Raw genomic sequence first — 21018 nt, 5'->3', positions numbered from 1 at the left:
AGTTATATTATAATGCTAGTTTATAAGCATTACATTAATGTTAACTTTAATATTGTAGCTGGTAAATGTGGGACTAACGTAACGCCGCTAACTTGTGAATGTCTCCCTTATCTTAACCTGTAATAAATAATCAGATTTTATTTGTTCATTATATAATATGTTGTTAATCTGAATCTGCACATTAACTAATAACTAAAGGCATTCAATAAATGCAATATTTCCCTCTGAATTGTACAGTAGAAGAATAAAGTAGCAGTAAATTGAAATACTCAAAGTACAATTACCTGAAAATTAAGTGAGATGCTGGAGTAAATGTACTTAGTTACCTTCCACCACTGGGTGGAGGTAATAATCAGGAGTGTGTTATTGATCCAGCTTGGAGATGGATGACATTGGGGGTGAGACGGTAAAGGGGGGTGGGGGTCACCTCCTGCGCGCGGGACTCGCAGCTACGCCCCTGATGAGCGGCAGCCACACTGTATCAGAGATGAGAGAGGAGAGGGGAGCACAAAGAAAGGAGGGAGAGGAGAAGACAGGGGAGGAGGAGGAGGAGGAGGAGGTCTGCGTAAACTCCGCCTCCGGTCTCGGATCCTCTCGCAGACCTTCTTCACAGCCTCTCACGTTGAGGATAGAGAGAAAGGGGAGAAACAAGAAGAAGGGCGCACGAAGAGGAAGAAGGGGAGCAGCAAAACGACCATGGCAAAACCCACAACGTCTCAGCCCGAGATAGTGTCCGACCACCGCGCACCTCCACCACCGTCGACCACCGCACGGAACATGCAGCCGCACAATAGAACAGAGTCCAGATGAATGAGGACCTGTACCTGGGCCGTGGACAAAATGAGGGTCATCTTCATCCAAAACGCCGGTTTCGTCGCAGCTTTCTCGCCTTTTAGATGTGAGTCGGTGATGTTGGCAGCGTTTAGGACGACAGATCAGGTGAACGAGCCAGAATTAACCACAGCTAGATCATGCCAGTCAACTGAGGAGTGAGGAGACCAGACCAATTTATTTTAGTCCTTTTTTTTTTGTCTTTTATTGGGATAGAGCTTGCACATGTATAATAGCCAATATATCATCTTCAAATCGAAAGTGTGTTCAGCTGTCGGCGTGCTGCCCGCTGTCGACATCTGAATACAGATTTTATTACAAAATTGGCACTAGAATTAATTGTTATCCAGCGATATTGGACTATGTATCAGGTAATTATAGACCGATAATGTCCTTATAGACTTTTTGTGCTTAATCCGTAGTAGATTGATTATATAGCGATAATAACATGAATAGGTAGGAGGAGAGATCTCTGTCCGCTTTGATCAAAGCCAATTGATCAACCAAGACAATCTGGAAATGTTAGTTTCCACATGTAATAACATGACTAGTAGGCTACGCGTTATTCCGTGTAATTTATTTATTTATTATTACAATTATTAGACCTATAAGTATTATATTATCAATTTGTTTTAGGTAGGTAGTTTGAAATATTTAACAGTGGGAAGGTTGTGTGAACACCTCCCTAGTGAGATGGAAACCGCTTATTTATCACCCCACCGGGGGGCATCCCGTCCCGACGCGCAGAGAGGCCAAACCTCTGCGGGCAAACCGGCGGGGGGTGACCTCTCCCCTCCGCCGCCGGCTCCACCGCTCCTTGCCGGCAACTCACCCGAAGAGACCCCGGCAAGCAGCGATGGACGGAGAAACTCGGGCGTGAAGAAGCACCACCACAAGCACAACCTGAAACACCGCTACGAGCTGCTGGAGACGCTGGGAAGAGGCACCTATGGCAAAGTGAAGAAGGCCATTGAGCGGCACTCCGGCAGAGAGGTGAGCCACCGCAGAGACGCTCTGAGCAGCCGCAAACAGCTGTCACCATGCTGTTAGTGGGTCCACGCGCTTCTTACGTATGCATGCTTCTGTAGCGACATTGAGTGGCCACTACAAACAGCGCAGTTCTTAAAATAAAGTGCTTTGTTGCTGTCAGAGGCGTGTGCGCGTCCTCTCCCTGGGAATTCCCCCTGCGCTGTAAAGGGCCCATGGGGGCCAGGGAGCTGCGGCTGCACACGCCTCATCCATTGCGGGGCCTCACGACCGGATGCTGCAGTGCAAATCCGGCTACTGACTGACTGATGTGACTTCAGTGATCCCAGTAAGCATCACTGAAAGCGGTTAACAGTCCCCCAGAGATGCTGCGAGGGCCCACTCACATTTTTGTTTACAGTTTGAGGCGTTTTGGACATCCTTTCGGTTTTGTTTTTACATGTCACTGTGTGTGTTTGTGTAAGTGTGCGTGTGCATACATGGGTCAGTCCACCACTTTCTTTTTCCTTGTTTTTGAAAGTTATTGACTGTGTTGCCATAGTAAACCCACCATCTGATATGTCCTTGCAGACTAGTACATCTCCAAATACTTTCACCTGTGGCAAAATTTGACCCCTGAGCCCCTTCTGGCAGGCCATGAGGAACTTTCCATGCACTGAGTGTGCCAGGGGGAAACTTAGTATAGGTCAACAATGTCCCCCAATGATTTCATAGCTCCTGGCAAATGCATGCTTGATAGGGGGACCATAAACCCTCTGGTGGGGCTTACTCTCTCTTGGCCTGTCCCACTTGGCTCCTTGTCCTTTCTTCAGTATGTTTTCCTATTCATTCTTGCCATGGCAGCAGCTCTGAAGTGAAGCTTTTTACTTTCACTAGCATTTTAGAATCGCACAATGTAGGCCTGTATTGACCGGAAAGGTCAAGATTTGATGGACTGTTTCCCTGTGATAATTCAAATTGGCTCAAATTGTCAGCATTAGATAACTTACTGAATTTCTCTTTGACGGCATTTGACCTCTTATGAGCTCTGAATTTATTTACAGCACATTTGTAGAGTCTCTACAGCCATGCTTTAAAGTATACCCTGCAGGTACTGATGTTGATATGACACCTTCTAAACAAAACCTTCAAGACAGAGCCTGAATACACGTGAATACACACTCAGTTGCCAGTTTATTAGGAACATGTAGCTGAAGCTAATGCAACCAGCAAATCCTCCCTTCATTAAGGTTATGATGTTGAGTTTTAGAGGGGTGTTGTGTGAGGTGTTTTGCATTATGCAGAGGTGTTCCTGTTTGGACTCCCCTCGCTGAAATAAACAGGGTGGACAAAATAAAAGAAATGCCTGTCAGTATCCAAATGATTCTTTGTAGGTCAAAACTCAGTGGCCTGTGCATTCCTGTCTCCTGTAATCTGCTGCAAAGTGTTTTGCATGGCATTCAGACTTAAAATAGCCTGTCAGTAAAGTTTAGGACTTCCTTGCACAACTGTGTTTTTTCACGTGGGAGTTTGTATATCTTTGGGAAGTCCTTTGAGAATCTCTGCACATGGAGCAGAAAACAGACAGACAGGGCATGACTGCCGGCCACCTCGCGGGCCACGTGTGTCTGGAACTGGGTTGCTAGAGTTTACTTGACCTCTGACTCAATGGTTGTCCCGTGTGTCCATATGGCCGATGCAGCAGTGTGGTGAGACTGTTATGCAATCATCCTGACTCCCTTTCCCGTTTTCGTTCCACAAACCAAACGAGAAGAGCAGAGAGAGCAGAGCGAGGAGACAGACGGAGGAAGTGCGACTGTGTGTTAGCACATGCGTGAAAGGAACTGAAGGCGCTCGAGGAAGATCGATTAGATGCAGGCACATCAAGTGTGTCAGCGAAAGTGGAACTGAGGGACTGTCAGCTTTAATCTGCAAAGCCATACGTTGGGCTGCTTGGCAGCTCAGTGGAAAGACAACATTATATGGAGTGCTGTAGATCAGAGAGATCATCATCAGGAAGTGTGACACATGCACAAGCTCATGTGTCTGTGCGCGCCTCCAGGAGATGTGTCTCATGATCGTACACCCGAGAGAAAGAGGCCGCATGTGTCTTGATGTAGTATATGCCATCTAAATGACTATAGTGAAAAGGTTGTGGTGACAGCAGGGCCTAAAATGGGCAGTGACACATGAAAGGCCATCCACAGCAGGAAATGAGATTGGAGGGGAAGGTTAATATCCTGTATGGGGGATCATCGCAGACAGGAGGGGGTGGGCAGTTATCACAGAGACAGGGAAGCCCAGCGCCATAACAAGAGAGGGACAGCCTCAGTTAAAGGGGTTAGAGAGTCATATTAATATGAGCTTAAAGCACCAGATTACATCATTCCCCAACAATGGATTCACTGGAGAGGTACGCGAGAGGGGGAACTCTGACATTCCTCTGCTATATGTGGTGCCGTTGATGTGGTATTATGATCCCTGGCTGTGTTTGAGAATATAGTTCTCTGGAAAACTGACGGACTTCTTCCTCCCACTCACTCTCTCTTTCTCCCCCCAACTGTGAGTCAGATGCACTCAACGCAACAGATGATCATGAACTTTAGAAAACGCAGGGCAGGCTGAGCTTGTGATGAATACTTCATCTATTTTAATGGCCTGAGAAAGCGCTGGAAGATGTCAGGCTTCAGTGAAGCGAGACATGGACTTTCACTTCAAACAAGCTGTGTTGCGAACAAGGGGGGGGGGGGACCCAGACGACGCTGGCCCCCGTACCTGGCAGGGGCCGGCGTGGGCAGCAGTGCAGCGCCTGTTTACTGTGAGTGACAGTAATAGGGATCCACTTAAGGACAAGCGTAGCTGTGTCAGCCCGCCAGGCCAGCTGGCAAGTGGCTGATCTGCAGTCCTGTTTAATGATCCACGTCGGGGTCAGGGCAGGGGAACATGAGGAGATACACAAGAGATACCTGGCTTTGTCTCAAGCCCGACGTGGGAGAGCTGGCTCGTTCATTGACTTAGCGTACAGTGTGGAATTAAGATCACTGCTCTTCAAGATTGATTACTACTTTTCTAGGAGAAAGGCCATTTTGGGTTTAGGCAGCAGTCACACAGAGAAAGTTTACTCTCCTTTATGTGTAACTTTTGTAGGTCATTTCTCAGTTGTTGCTCAAATTAACGAATTCCTGAATTAATTCCTGCGTTAAATCCAGGAGGGTGACTCACAGTCTGCCTCGCTGCTAAACAAAAGTCAAAAATGTTACTCACGTTTTGGGGATCAGTGGTAAAATGTTGATGGATCTGATGAGGTAAGGGAAAACATCAGTGTTAAGACACAAACAACTTTTACCAATTATGAACGCAGCATGTGGACCCCCTGGACCCCATCTTGTTTATTATGGTATCATTTCTTTAAATTCTATGTAATCAGGGCATGCTCTGGAAGGGAACTATTCCGGTTTGGGGTTATTTTTATTGATGTACACGGTAATTAGCTTGGCACTCGCTACTGCCTGTGGTTTCTGCTGCATGGAATAAAGCTGGGCTCCTCAGAATACTACCGCTTAGCTCGGAGAGGACAAAAGTTTAAACTAACAGAATTCAGAGCGAACAGACTCTATACAGGCCTGATCAAAGCAAACCCAGGACTCAGTCCAGAATGTTTAGGCTACAATTATAGTGACATGTGCCCGACTGTGTACTCTCGATTGGTTTATTTGGAGGAGGCTGCTAACCTCTCATTTAAGGAGTGCACGTCTAGAGGTTTGAATGCATCCAGTTGCGGCCGACTCGTACCCCGGTGGCATTGTCATGTCAGCGAAGAATCTTCAAATCAAGTATAGTTGTTGACTGTTGAGGCTCCTGTAGCGGGCCCGTTAGCAAGGCGACCAGACTGAATCACTTCCTCAACCCCTGCTCATTCTCCTGATCCCGACATAAAACTCCCAGCAGGCCTGCTTTTACAGAAGTAGGCCATTAGCTGTTGTTAATCAGAATGACTAAAAATAACAGACCGGGTAGTGATTCAGTGCCTTCTCAAGGACGTTTTGACAGGGAAGGAAACGCGGCTGTGAAGGTTAATGATGACATCTGATTTATGGAGGAGCAGACTGACCTCTGCGCCTCCCTGACTTCCTTCTGAAACCATCAACGTTTAACACCTTGCTCACCTCTTTTTCCTGACATTCAAGACCCTCGTTGGCTCTGTGGAGGGCAAAGTTGGTTGGTCATTCAGTTGGTCCACCACTTTGGTGCAGACTGAAGTATTACTATTTGATGGATTGCCATGAAAGTTTGTACAGACACTTACGGTGTCCAGAGGATGAAGTCAACTGACTTTGGTGGTCTCCAGCAACACCACAAGGTTCACGTTTGTGGTTTTGAGAGAATGTCTCCAAATCTTTTTGATGGATTGTCATAAAAATTTAGTGCAGCCTTCACTGGATGAACTGATAACTCTGCTCATCCCTTAACTTTTTTCCTCTGGTGCCATCGAGCAGTAACCTCCGGGGCTGAAAAATAAAGTGCCAAAAACTGCAGCTCCTCGAATGGCCACTTGAGGCTCCAAAAGTCAGTTCCCATAGACCCCCATGTTGAAATGCTCAATTTTACAGCAGAAATAAACATGTTAACGGCCTGGTACAAAAACAGTTTTGTACTCTATAGTTAATTTCCCCATTTAATCTTTATATAACTCATTTAAATTACATCAAGGCTTAAGATTATAGATAATTAAGGGTGTGGCTGCTTTGAATAAGAGCTAGCTGCTAAGTTTCAGCAACCAGGCCTCACTGAACCTGCCTCACGTCCACCCACACTCCACCTCTTTGCCCATTTTGGATTAGCCAGGACTTTGGTGGAGTCAGGCGCTGGCAAGATGCTGACAGCTGGAGCCACTGTCACTGAGCCTCACAGTGGCTCTTCAGAAACATGGTCTTAAACGGTCCACATCCGTGTTCATTAGGCCAAAATTCTGCACTTGGTTGTATGATCAATAAGCTGCAAATCTAATGGCATTCCCATCAGCCTCGGCTGCACACATTATACCTGCTAAACATCAGCATTGTCATCCTGAACATGATGGCATCACTGTGGATCAGTGTGGCTGCACAGTCTGGTTTTCTAACATCGGCTGCTTCCAGATGGTTGCTATGGAAACCACATGATTCACCATGTGAATCTTGCTTCGGGCAGGGGGCCCAAATCAGAGACCCAGCACAAACATTGACTAATACACGGTTAAATGTATGCCCGGGCTCTGAAAGAGCACAAAGCAAGCCTCCATTATGACACCACGTGTCACGCTGTTTTCCTCAAAACAGCACCTTCATTTTGCTCCATACAGAAAAGAGGCTGAGTAAATTACACAGCGTGAGACAAAGATGACAGCCCCTCGTTGTCTGACTCATCTGGCTGTCATGTCAGCAAAGCCAGGTGATGAGGTCAAAGGTTGTTAAACAGGCCCAAAAAGAGCCCTGAGAGGGGAGGTAAATGATGCTGAGAGGGTACATAGAGTTTATTAGGGAAAGAGATTTGGTAATACACACTGAGCTGATGTTTTTACTGAGATGGACAGACATGGCATGGTGTACAGTATATAGTCTGCAAGAGCCATGTACATTTTAAAGTGATTTAAATGTTGTCCTTTACTTTTATTTTACAGGTTTCTTTTTTCATTTCCCTTTCCAAATCATATCAACATGTGTATGCAATCAGTTCATGCATGCGTGTGTTTTAAACCGTTACACATGAAGCTCCCAAGGTATCTATTACTTTGAAATGTTAAATTTTATGTTGCTGTACGTCATCTGATCAAAGCGTCTTCTGTCCTCTGTATCCAGGTGGCTATCAAGTCAATTCGGAAGGAGAAGATCAAGGATGAGCAGGACATGGTTCACATCCGCCGAGAGATTGAGATCATGTCATCCCTCCGCCACCCACACATCATTTCTATATATGAAGGTGAGGGTCTGCTGCATGTCTGGAAATACACACACACACACATACATACATACATAACAAATCATCCATGCTTGTTTGACTTGAACACGCATAAACAAAACCACACATGTCCAAAGTTCCCCCCTTCCTCAGCTCATCCAGTACTTGTGGCCAAGTTGCAGGATTGTCATGTTATGACATGCAGATGTCATAATAAGACCTGGACTACAGCTCTGGGATGTTATTCATCTTCTCTGCTCTGTCTGGCTGCCTGGGCCAGTAAAAGTCTGGATGGCTTTGACAGTGTGCATCTGGATCTCTCTGAATGTATGCGTGTGTGTGTGTGAGTGTGTTGAACGTTTGTGTGTGTAAGAGGGGTGGTATTCTGAGGGATTGCCTCTCCCACATCTAAGAGGTCTCATCTCTTGTCTTCTCTGGTCTTGATCTCAGGGCCAGACATCTGCTGATACTTAGAGACAACTGCAGCTGGGAACCAGACTCTGCTTGTGCATGTGTGTGTGTGCGCGTGTGCATGTGCATGTCTGTGAGTGCGTGTGTCCGTTTGCACATATGTGTGTCTGCATAAGTCCTTGTATGTTGGTGTCTATGTATGAGCCTGTGTGCATGGTTGAGTGTGTGTGTGTGATTGTGTGTGTGTATCCAGGGAGCCACTGGATTGACCTCAGTCACCGAGGCCTGCACCCTTTCTGACTCCAGTCCAGTGCTATGCAGAGGGAGGAAAGGCCTTAAGCCTTCCCTCAAGCAACGTCAACATATATAGCTACCCCAGGAAGCAACTTTTTAAGTATCAGAGCCTTCAAGTCAGGCTTAAACAGCTCACTTCTTTATTCTTTTGGAGCTCCTTTTTTGATACGAGTCCCTTTGAATGACCTTAACTTCACTGGAAGAAAACATAGATTAGATTAAATGGTGAGTTTAAAGGTTGAACAATTCCCATTGAATTCTTTCAATGTATTGCTTGCAATTAATCATCCCTTATAATGTAGTCTGGACCTATGTGCAGGCCATTAAAGTCATAAGGCGCTGCAGTGTGAGTCGGTTTCATATGATTTGTGACTCGTGACTATTTTTATGCCTGTGTCAACAAAGCGACAGTTTCAGTGCCCTTTTCAGGAGAGCTGGCACAATGGCAGCCGCTTGTGTGCCACTGCCCAAACTGGTTCACCCGCTGTCCTTTAGTTTCAAAGTCCCCAGCTTGTTATCAGCAATGTGAATATGTGACAAATCATCACGTGCCAGTAGTCCGCTGGAGGGCTGAAGTGGTTTTATGTGTTTAGTTAGGAGAATGATTAAAAGAGCACCTCGCTTTATGAACTCCAAGGAAGCTGTGCGGTGTTCCCGAGTGTGCTGCCTTCCTTTATAGGAAGCCCCGCTCCACCAACAAACTCGACCAGACTCATCGCTCTCGCTCTTTCTCCTCAAACCCAGCGTTTACTGTTGTGGTCTGGCCTCCGCCCAGCCTTGCTTTAGAGATATATAGGAGGCCCCGAGATTTGTGTATCCGGCAACACCCTCTTCAACAGCCCCTGCTAACTGCCTTGTGTGAAGCAAAGCTGAACCAGATGTGTGTGTGAAGATTGATTTTTACCACTCCCTCACGTTCTGCATCCATCAGCATGCTGTGCGGAGATTTTGCTCTTCGCTCTTCAGGCATAAGTATCCCAGCGCCCCCCTTTTAAAACAAATAGTCAACCCAGAAGAATGCAGTAAATGCAAAAATTAATTCATTGACTGGAGCTGTGGAGTTAAGCCTGGCAAACTGGCATGTGTTGAAGGACTTGTTTGACATCTTGCAAATACACTTACTTCCTTTCTTTGCAAGAGTTAGATGAGAAGATCGATACTGCTGTCATGTCCGTACAGTGAAAAATGACACCACAGCCTGCAGCCGGTTATCTCGAGCTTTCTTCTACGCTTCCGGCCAAGAAATAGTCTGCTGCTGGCTGCAGAATCACATTTACTGGACAGATATGAGAGTGGTTTCGATCCTCTCATTAAACTCTCAGCAAGAAAAGTGTAAGAAAATGTATTGTGAAACTATTCCTTTGGGAGAGGAAAGGTGATATAAAGTTAGAGCAGACCACAAAACCATTCACCCTGCTGTGAGAGAAGAGCCACTGTGTTTATTGCATTCATTACACTGCATTCTCGAGAGGTGACACACGCCTAGATAGTCATCTAAACTCTGAAGCTCTTTTGTTGTGGTAGCTCAGTTCAGTGAAGAAGACCAATCCAAGAAATAACCTGCTGAGGTCATCAGCATTAAAACACCTAAATCAAAAAGAGTGCAGTTCTCAGTGCTTGCTTGTTTATTGTCTGCATCAGTATCATTCCACCACTCTTCTGTATTACACTTTGCAGAAGTATTTCTTGTACGCTATGCAAGCTTGCAACAGTGGTCTGTCATCAGCGCAGGCAAGAGGACAATGGGTGCTAATTAGTCAGATGTGAGGGCCTGAACTGTGAACAAAAGCCCAATGAGTGACAGGGAGGCTGCAGTGGTGGCTGATGTGCCCAACAGGCTGTAACAAACTCAAGTTATGTAAGCCAGGTAATTACTTCACCACCAGGGGTCAAAGGTAAATAGGAGTGCAAGCTGAGAATTGGCTCTCTAAGCACAGCCCTACCACGGATCGCTGTGAATGTCACCCCAGGTCACCTCTCTGTCCTCCAATCAGAGGGCTCGATCCGTCCCGGCCTCGCGGGCGCTTGGCTTACGCCCCGTGTGTTGCTTCCCGAGCAGACGGGCAGTCACAATCAGGGAGCATTACCGTCACTCAGCAACTGTGTGTTTTTGTAGGGGATTATATCTTTAAAAGGACCCCGGGAGGAGGGTGAGGAAAGTAGTGTGACAAACTATGAAGGTGCTCACTCAAGGGTGCAGAAAGCAGAGGCCCTCACCCCCGGTGACCCTGCTGTGTGGGAAAATCAACCCACACAATACTGAGCAACATGGCTGACTGTGTTGTTGTCATCTCCTCAGTGCTCCCTCAGTCCGTCTCTCCCTGTGTCTCTCTCTCTGCCTAACCATTTTCATTCCCTTCATGCCAAGGCGCTGGGAGAGGAGCATGTTGCCAGGTTGAAATTATACACCGGGAGGCTAAATACTGACACAGAATGATATGTTTGGTGACTGCAGTTGGACAGTAATGCATTACAGTTGTGTTACTGTAATAGCATTACTTTCTCCAGGCTCCAGATGTGTAACAAGTCACCTTTTTACTTCAAGTGATACAGTTAGTGAGACGCACTTTAATCATGTTGTTGTCTCTTCATAAAAGTCAGACTGGAGATGAATTGTTTCCTGTCCTCATTCTTGATTTGTTTTGGTCATATAAAAATGAATCATCTGTCAGATTTAAAAGGGTAGATAATGTGTATTGTCACTGCTTTGACTTTAATGAGTAAACAAAAGAAAAGTGATGTGAAAATTGCTTGGTTTTCATTATTATTCACACACAGAATCTTCCCAGTGTCGAGTCAACAATTACCAACGAGTCAGGCCTTTTTTCTGACTAATTATGAGCCCATTTCTGCTGCGAGAAGTTGCGCCGTGTTGCCATAATAAACTGTCACACCATAATTTATGTGATATTTTCCAGTCGGATGGACACTCGGTATGGTGGTTAAGAATGTGGGAATGTGTTGTGAAATGTGTTGACTTGACGCGAAGCTGGAGTGCGACGTGTCAAGGGCGTCGCTTGACACTGCGGCGTGTCCTCTCTCACTCTCTCTCCTGGACTCGGTCCCTGCTTTCTCTCTGTTTTCGCTGTGCTCCTCTCGCTCTGGTCTCTGAGGGGAGTGGGCTTGATTGAGTTAACATCCCCTCCCAGCGATGTTGTGTAGGAGCCAGGCGCATGAGGTGGGGTTTGGGTGATGTAACCCTGGGAGAAGTGTAGAGATGTAATGTGCTCCTCCGGAATTTGGATTCCTGCTCTTAAACTAAAGGTGGGGGGTGAACTGGTTTACTCTGCTTTTTTACATAACAATGTCCATTTGTGGTTTTAACATGATAGAATGAACCTGGGATGACTCTAACACGGCGTCCTCCCATCTCTCTTGCTCTTAATAGAGATGTGTTTTCCTGAAAGAAGATCTTAACGGGCTCAAATTGTTTTCTTATCATTTCTCAGTGTTTGAGAACAAGGACAAGATCGTGATCGTGATGGAGTACGCCAGCAAGGGCGAGCTGTACGACTACATCAGCGAGCGCCGGCGCCTGAGCGAGCGGGAGACGCGACACTTCTTCAGACAGATAGTCTCCGCCGTGCACCACTGCCACAAGGTGAGAACGCCCACACCTTATAAGACGCAGAGAAAGAGTGTGCACATTCAGTTTCGTGGTCACCTTAGATCTCTTTTGCCTCTCTCACACACGCCCAGACTTTGTTTTCCAGGTTGCAGCACGCTTATTGTAACATTAACCGTGCACCTCCACCATCGGCCGTGCGGCCAGTTAATCTGCAGGCCCTGCACAGTATGCTTTTCTTGGCGCGCTGGTTTTAGGGAGTCATCTGTTTCTGAGTGATAGAACACAGGCCGGTTTAATTCAAGCTTATGCTCCGATTACAGTGCACCAAACAGGCCCCGCATTAATTCTATCTCTCATCTGTTGACGCGCTGATGCCTGTCCCGAGATACCCCCCAAAGCTTTTCCCCAGACATTTAGCCCCAGCCACACCCATGTCAACCCCTGTTCCACACCTCACTAACTCCCATCAACACCCCAAGATCCCAGGGCTTGTTTGGATGGGTTCCCCTCTTGTCATCCTCTTCCCAGCTGGGGATAGGAATGATGTCATGGTCCTCAGATAGGAGAGTCCCAGACAGCCATAAATGATGAATCATCACTACCAAGCACAACCTCCCGCCGGGTGGGGTGGTGTGAGTCACTGACACAACAAGCAAGCAACCATTTCTTCCTTGTATCCACCAATCAGACTCATGTGAACGTGAGCTCCCTGCCAAGCAATAACCAATGAGAGATGGTAGCAGAATGCTAGGGGGGCAAGTGATGGGTGAAGTCACTCCTCCACATCTAGGCTGGGTTCTGTCTGGCTGCATACCACATGTTAATTCCAGGGTTTTTTTTTTTTTTTTGTTAACCCGGGCATTAACAGCACAGTTGTTTTTTTAATCCCGAGATGTTGTGAGCACATCATTCATACAGGGTGGTAATTACAGGCTCATGTTTATGTGACACATGTGAGTCGATTTAAAAAGAAAATCACAGCAGATGTCAGCACAAAGACCCCAGAGGGGACAAGACCAATTAAAGAGAACTAGACCAACAGGCTGCCTTGATTTCCCCTGAGAGCCACAAGCTTGAGTTGTCAGAGTAAATCATCTCTTATTACAATGGACTGTTTATTACTTGGATCCATCGCTCATGAATAAAGCATTGATAAATCAATCACTTATTTGTTTTTGGTTTTTTTTTTGTTGTCTGTCAGAATGGAGTGGTGCACAGGGATCTGAAACTGGAAAATGTGCTACTGGATGAAAACTGTAATATTAAGGTACGTTTGCTCCTGTGATGCACCACCCACAGGACTCCTTACCTCAAGTGATCGTTTTGATTAATGGATGGTATAAAATTCACCTGTACCCCTGTTTCTACAGATTGCTGACTTTGGGCTGTCCAACCTCTACCATAAAGACAAGCTGCTGCAAACCTTCTGTGGCAGCCCGCTCTACGCTTCACCAGAGATCGTCAATGGGAGACCGTACCGTGGCCCAGAGGTGAGGCCCAGTCAACCAAACGATGTCAATGACCGCAGCTGTTTGTGTGTGAACCTCATTTGCAGGACCTGATTTACTTTTTATTTATCCATCATCATCATCATCATCATCATTGTATTTCCTAGCTGTTAAATGTGGTGTGAAGCACCTTATATCGCTTTCATCATTATTATCCCACTAGTAACCGTCATCAACACATAGGCCGTACACAAAGAGGTGAATAGGCTTTATCTTGTTTCTTTGATGGGATTACTATGAGTCTCCAGTCAAGGGGAGGTCTCTCCTGCCGCTCCACGGTGGGTCAGCTCAGATGCCGTCTGCATCCCTCCCCTGTCCTCCCCTTCCGACGATGTCTGGGTCCTTTGAAGTGAGGAACTGGAGGATAGTTTTTGCTCACTTTCTCATCGTCTTAATGGGATCGGAATGAGCTCCACAGCCTCAGAAAGACGCTTATGGTCAAAGTCAAATAGTTTTGGTGAAAGAAAGAGTGAAAATGTCTCCCCGAAGCCACATATCTGGCATTTCCAGAGTCATTCTGAAGGGCGTTGTCTTTAAAATTGCATCAGTCCCATAAAACAAAGCAACAGCGGGGAAAAAAAATGCATTTTTAGATATTCAACTCCAACCGTTCAATTTAGCGTAATTCACTATAATTTACTCCAGAGTGCTAAAAACTACAGCAGTCCGATTGCAATCGAAATTACAGAACCCCGGTTGGGGTGAGGCCACAAATTACAGCAAACACAGGCAACGAAAATAGAACACAACAATAGTGCGTGCCCTGTCTCGCCCTCGGGAATGGACCAATGGCAACAGGAGAGTGAAACATTCTTGATGTGGGTCCAGATGCTTAGAGGAAGTACACCAGCTCCCTAACTGGCCCTATCTGATTTCCTCTTCCTAGACTGTGTCTCAAAGCTTCAGCTACCGCCACCAGAAGCACATTCCTTTGGACATCTCTTCCCCCTGAAACCACAATCAGCACACACACATCACATTCCCCCCTCTGTCACACACACACATTCTGAGACAGGTCATCGGCTGACCACTTGCGTCTCAAGCAAGTCGTTAGGGAGCCCGGATATCGCTCTGCCATCTCTACCGGGCTCATTACCCCTTCCATCCCCGCCACTTCCCCTGTGACTCTGCAGCCCCTCATGCCCCAGACACAAAGTCTTATGTAACCGCTTCCTTATGAAGCCACATTGCATTAGGTTGGTGGTCAGAAAGCGCTTGCTTCTGCCTGACGGAGCAGGAAAGAGTCGGGGAGGAAGGAGAGGATTTATCTGTGGAAACAAGCCATTTCCCACCAGATTGTGGGCATTTGTCATAACTTCTATGAAAGATGCAGCGTCACAGTCTCTTTAACAGAGACGTTCTTGTGTGATGTGAGTGTGAAAGAGTGATTGTGGTGCTCATGTCAAAGTAAACTCAAGAGCGCAACTCTAATCTGATGTAGAGCAGAGCTGAGCTCATCCCGCAACATTCATTTTAATGCCATGAATCACTAATCAAAACAGGACTGGGCATTTCCATTACATTACACCAGATCTGACACACTTTAATTTGCTCGCTGCATACAGTGTACATGTGTCTTTTGAGAGGCAGTGTGTGTTTTGTGTGTATGGCTGAGTTTATGACCATGTTTTTTTGTTGTTTTTTTTTTTTGCTTTCACCAGGTGGACAGCTGGGCTCTGGGGGTGCTGCTGTATACCCTGGTCTACGGGACCATGCCATTTGATGGGGGAGACCACAAGAACCTCATTCGCCAGATTAGCAACGGCGAGTACAAAGAGCCCACTCAGTCCTCAGGTACTGCAGGAACCTCTGTTTGTATTTCTCCTGTTTTTTGTCATGCTGGGAAAACACACCTGACCCCAGTGTCCTTTCTAAAACTGTACCATAAACTATTCTTAGCAAGTCTAGTTCAGCTGGAGCACAGATAGACTCAGTGAGGTCCACCATTTGTCTGAAACTGAAACCACTGACCCCTGACTTCTGTCTATAAATTGTACAGGACTCACTTCTTTATGTAAACTCCAGAAAATACTTAAAAGTCTTTGAGAATTTGGTCCATAAACTGTTGAATGGAATATGCATCAGGGTGCTCTCAGTGTACACAAATAGTAGAATCTGCACAATCCATTATGTCCAGTATGATGCTCATATTAACATATTCATTTTTAATCCATCCAAAGTCTGCCTCAGTTTTTTAGTAGGAACTTATCTCATTATTACTGAGCTCTGAATATCATTGAGCTGCTAGACACGTTCACATGGTGTGAACTTTGTTATGATGTTCTGTTGATACACTGAGGAGGCATTACTGTGGTTTACACTGAACAATGGAAAAATGAAATATTCAGTGACTAATACTTTAAGTAGGGATATAAAAGCACTGCTGATGTCTTTAAAAGCCTCTAAATTGAATAAGTGCAGCTTGTGTAAAAAACTGTGTTATGTCAGAAACAATGATATCACCATATTTTTACAAACATCCTCAATTATTCCATTATTTAATAAACCCCAACCATGGCCTGTTACAGCATCTTTGAATTAGCCACAGGTAGTGTTTTCAGTCTCAAACTCACGCTCCACATGCAGAACTCTGTAATTGCAACAGTGTTATCATAGAATAGTATTTAACGCCAAGTGGTGTGTAGTGTAAGGAGCTAACAGATTGTTCCTGTTCTGTTTCCTGTTAGATGCTCGTGGACTGATTCGCTGGATGCTGATGGTGAACCCTGAGCGCCGGGCCACAGTGGAGGACATAGCCAACCACTGGTGGGTAAACTGGGGCTGGAAGAACAGTGTGTGTGACTGCGAGACTCAACGCGACCATGGAGGCTCGCCGATGCTGGCCCGCTTCATCGACTGGCAGAACCGCACTGAGCCACGTGGTTCTGCAGCCAAAGCTGCAGCCATTCCTCAGCTGCTGCGCCAGAGGCCCAAAAAGTCCAAGAAGGAAAATGTCGAGGCAGGGCAGACCCACTGTGGAGCGGAGGACAAGCCAGGTCTGAAGAGACCCAAGGGGATCCTGAAGACCAGGGTGACGGAGGAGCAGCAGTCTGGAGCCAGTCTGGAAGAGGTGGAGTTGGGCCAGACGGCGCTGCCTCAACAAGCCGAAGGGGGAGAGGAGGCCTCGAGCCCAGATCGAGAGGAAGAGGAGCCGACTCTGGGAGGGGGCTCGCCAGCTAAGATGGTGCCCTCTCTGCCCAAGAAAGGCATCTTGAAGAACAACCAGCAGCGGGAATCAGGGTACTACTCCTCACCAGAGCGCAGTGAGTCCTCTGAGCTTTTAGGGGGTGCCAGTATGTCTCTACTTGCCACCTCCCCACCCAAGAGAGTGATGGGGCGAAAGGGCATCTTGAAGCGTAACGGCAAGTACTCCACCTACAGCGGGCCTCCCTCAGCGGCAGCGGTGGCTGGAGTCCTTGGTGAGCCTCCTCCCTCGACCGACTCCGGTCTGTCTCGCAGTCAGAGTCGGCCCTCCAGCATAGTCGGGGAGGACAGCTCCGTCCTGTCCCTGTCGCCCAGCTCCCTCAGTGGGGCTGAGTGGCATCCCTCCACCCCCCACCTCCGCCCAAACATCAGGGCCTGCGTCTCGGCTGAAAACCTGCTCCAGCTCGCCAACTTCAAGGGCTTCCAGGCAGCCCCGCCTCACCAGGGACCCAAGTTCAGCCGCGGCCCCAAAACGAAAGGCTCCCCGGGGGACAATGGCAGCTTCTCCTTGCTGGGGGACCTGGAGGACATGACTCAGGTGTACCAGCAAGCCCTGGACATCAGCAGCAACCTCACCTAACAGACGGGTGGCAGAGAGAGAATAAGCAGAGGGAATTGAACATGACTGTGTGTGTGCGTGTGTGTGTGTGTGCGTGTGTGTGCATGTGCGTGTGTGTATGTGCCCAGATGTCTGCGGGTGGCATTAACGACCAGTGTGTTGCTGGGATACACCTTTTTGGGAAGTTGCGGTTTTCCAAATGGGGATGAAATCTCGATGGAAATGATACGTCTACGCACACACAAACACACACAGATGCACACACTTAGGTGCACTTCTCTGGCCAGAGGAAATTTAGTTAGGGTTTTGTGAACAAGAGAGAGAAGGAGCTGGCACGAGAGAATGCCACCCAGTCTGCTTTCTTGGCCCGCCCATAGACTTTGCTGTGTTCAACATGTTTACATATTCAGCAAGAAGGCAAGTTAGAATCACAAACGCAGCAACCAGAAACTGGTTGGCTCTCTTGTACACCACCCATTTCGAGTTTGAGTTTACAGAAGCACCTTAAAACTCACACAGAGCACATGCTTTTGTGATCTTTACTTCCTTTAAAAAAAAAAAAAAAGAAACAAACCAGGGTCTTGTTCCAAAAATAACTGACATTGCTGATTATTTATTAATATTTTCGTAGCTTTTAGCTTTAAGTGCGAAACTGGTGGGCGCTGGCTGTTACTGGAAGAGTTCAAAGCTCCTTGTCTCCAACTCTTTGTCTGGAACTGACATATATAATTGTGTTCCTCAGTGATGAGAAACATATATATACTCAGCATATATAAGCATGTCTGCGCTTGTAAAACACGCAGGCAAATATACCTTCATAAAAGCGTATGTCCTATATATGTGTATGATACTAGGGAATATGTAGGAAGTGCCTTTTTTGATTCATAATAAAAATTATGTATGTCATTTCCTTAAAGTGGAGGGAAAAGCCAGGCCAACCTGTCACCAGTTGTGCTTTTTTTTTTTTTTTTTTTGATGTTTGTGAATGTGGAAAAACCCAGGGCCTTCAGCACACAGCTGACCAGCTTTACTTCTTTTGGGGTTCAGAGATCAGTCGACATGAAAACGTTTCCTCCCCCCGGTTCCTTCCACAAGTAGAATCGCACACAGATACGCCGGCACCTACAGGCCGCTTAGAAAAAGCCCTCCTCTGTGTTCTTTGTCAGTGTTTAAGCCCATAGCCTGGTTTGTCAGCACTTTAGGTGGCTTGGTCGAGCACAGATTTGCTGGCAGCACCAGAGGTCTGGAGGGACTCACCTAGTGGGACATTTAGCGCAGGGAGATGGCGCAGACACCATCTCACAGTCCTGGAATGTGCCTGGCTCTCTCAACATTGGTTGTTCCACATTTTCAAGGCTACCTGATAAAACAGGCTGTTTGGTTTTTTTTGTTTGTTTTTTTGCCAAAGACACGTTACCTTGCGCGGCAGCTGGATTCCATGAGAACAAACCATCTGGAACGTCAGGTTAAAAGACACGTAAGGTTTCCATTGTCAGACTAGTTAATATTTTACCCAAAGCTCTTCAAAAGGGCTATGTAAGGTGGTTTGTTTTAGCCTGCTGATGACACAGCACATTCCCCAGACAAAGGCTGGAGACGTGTCGGTGCTAGAGATCTCTATCAGCCCCAGCCCGACTCAGCACAGGTGGGATCTGCGGTTCGTGCTCAGCCCTCCAGCTGTGTATACTAGTCCATTATGTCAACCAGGCACAATTAGCCAGCTATTGTTTTCATTTGACAGCAAGAGAGAGGCAGCGTGTAGAGATTTGTAGCTAGAGGGAGAAGAAAGCGTGTGAAAGAGTGATGCATGGAAAGGAGATTAGAGAGGACTTTCCCGTAGGAAAGGTCGAGGAGGTAGCTGTATTTTTTGAAGGAATGGAAATGTAGAATAGTGAAAGTAAAGAAAGTGCGTAGAAGGAGTAGATGGAAAGTTTTTGTTGAATACCAAAGATGTGATGAAGCTTTGACATGATTCAGAGGAACGGATAGTTTCAGGGACTGCTGAGAGTCTTTTTTTTTTTTCTTCTTTGACTAGGGAATCCCCATCGGTGAATGAAATCATCCCCACATTGGCTTTACCTCGCGTTTGTTTTATTTTTCTTTCTGAATTTTTATGTGAGGTGCTGGAGGCTGTTGATACAGCTTGACTCGAGGGTCAGTCGGTGTGTGACTTGTGGGCTCTGCGTGGCCTTAGAAAGCGTGTTCAACAGCAGCAAAACATGGGAGAACGGTGACTGACATCATCCGAAATATCAAATGATGTGGATGGAAACCATGCAGTAGATGACCCCCGAGGAAATAGATCACATGTTGAATGTTTTCCTCCCGTGTGAAGGAAAGGTCCTGGGTATGGATTCAAACGACAGACCCGTTGCGTATTATATTGCATTTTATTGCCTTTTGTATTGCATTTTATTGTCAACTGGATTTACAGTGAGAAAATTATACTATGTTAGTATTTTGTTTTATTATGCTTCTGTTTTTGATTTTCCAAAATATAAGAAACTTTATATTGCTTTATGTTATGGCAGAAAATACTTCCTTCCTCGAAGTATTAGAAATTCTCTCCAGAAATCTGGTCTTAAATTGGTTTAGTCTCAGTTTCCCCCTGTTTTCATACTCCTGTGAGTGAGATAAGCCCAATAACAGCCTAAAAATATCAAGAGCCAGGGTTTATAAATTAATTGGAACAGGGCAAAAATGCAAGAATTTGTACTAATATATCAAAAGCTGGTCCCCGAGAAAATAGCATTTCCACCTCTACCAAAGCAGGGGAGGTTCAAAAAGCTGGAACAACAATGGGAGAAAAAGGAAATAAAGCAATGGAAAGAATCTGATGATGAAACTTTAACTCTGCCAAACTGGAATAAGTGGTGCATATCTGTTAGTTAGCAGAAAGTCTAATCATAGGAAAACTTGACTGGATATTGTTATGACAATAATAATAAATTAGTATTATTATGTTATTTAAGTATTATTTTTCGTTAGGGCTCATTACTATTGTTGGCTATTGCCACAGTTTTGTTTTGTTCTTTTATCTGTTGGTGATCCTGGACTGCCAAGGTAGATTAAGATGTGTGCCTTTGGTATCTTTTATGAACTTTTTTTTTTTTTTTTTTTTTTTTTTGGATAATGAAAAAATATTATCAATGTGTTTTTTATACTTGTATTTATTGGTGATCAAGCCATTTAATTTGTTGTCAAAATACTCCCTGTTCATGCTTTGGCCTGCTTTGGACTGTGCGTGTTGTTCAGGACATACTGCACACAAATATAATTTGTTTGTTCAGAATAGAGTGGTTTCATCTCATTGTGAAGGCAGTGGCCAAGTGAGCATTTTTTAGAGTAACGAGTCAATAAGAGTTCCTCAAATCCTGTAAAATGTCTTAATTCATCCATTCGGGTGTATTTCTACTCAACACAAAGCCTCTGTAGTACTGTATCAACTCAAATAAATGGATCTTGAAAGTTGCACGTTGTTTGTTTTTATGCTGTGTGTGGTCATTTGAGTTTACAAAGTGCTCTATTAGATAAGCAGTCATATCTCACTGTAATTAGGACATTCCCTTGAAGTGGACAAAGAAAAACCCTAATAAACATAGGTATTAGTCTCAGTGGGATCAGTATAGAAGTGTGTAGTAGTCACACTACGAACACCCTCCATCCCATTCACAAAATAGGCCAATAGGCCCAGATGTCTGCCTCCCACACTCTACTAGCCTTCCTTTAATGTATTTCCA

General features: G+C 45.8%; 1 protein-coding gene across 1 annotated transcript; it reads left to right on the top strand.

Annotated features, from left to right (window-relative positions):
- Positions 1-627: 627 nt before the first annotated feature.
- nuak1b (NUAK family, SNF1-like kinase, 1b) lies at positions 628-20749 on the top strand. The gene is made up of 7 exons (XM_076733454.1): positions 628-1824; positions 7635-7755; positions 11889-12040; positions 13209-13274; positions 13378-13497; positions 15177-15309; positions 16203-20749. Exons 1-7 carry the CDS (start codon positions 1525-1527, stop codon positions 17297-17299), a joined length of 1989 nt encoding a protein of 662 aa, XP_076589569.1. The 5' UTR covers positions 628-1524; the 3' UTR covers positions 17300-20749.
- Positions 20750-21018: the final 269 nt, after the last annotated feature.

This window comes from Chaetodon auriga, chromosome 6 (genome assembly GCF_051107435.1).
Source record: "Chaetodon auriga isolate fChaAug3 chromosome 6, fChaAug3.hap1, whole genome shotgun sequence".
NCBI classification, from domain to species: Eukaryota; Metazoa; Chordata; class Actinopteri; order Chaetodontiformes; family Chaetodontidae; genus Chaetodon; species Chaetodon auriga.
The sequence above is the reverse complement of the archived record's forward strand: the minus strand, read 5'-3'. Positions and strand labels throughout refer to the sequence as shown.

Bases quoted from the DNA above. Each gene is read 5' to 3' on its own strand.
- nuak1b (XM_076733454.1), top strand. From the start codon at position 1,525: ATGGAAACCGCTTATTTATCACCCCACCGGGGGGCATCCCGTCCCGAC. The intron at 13,275-13,377 runs GTACGTTTGCTC...CTGTTTCTACAG, and splicing joins ATGAAAACTGTAATATTAAG to ATTGCTGACTTTGGGCTGTC. The intron at 15,310-16,202 runs GTACTGCAGGAA...GTTTCCTGTTAG, and splicing joins AGAGCCCACTCAGTCCTCAG to ATGCTCGTGGACTGATTCGC.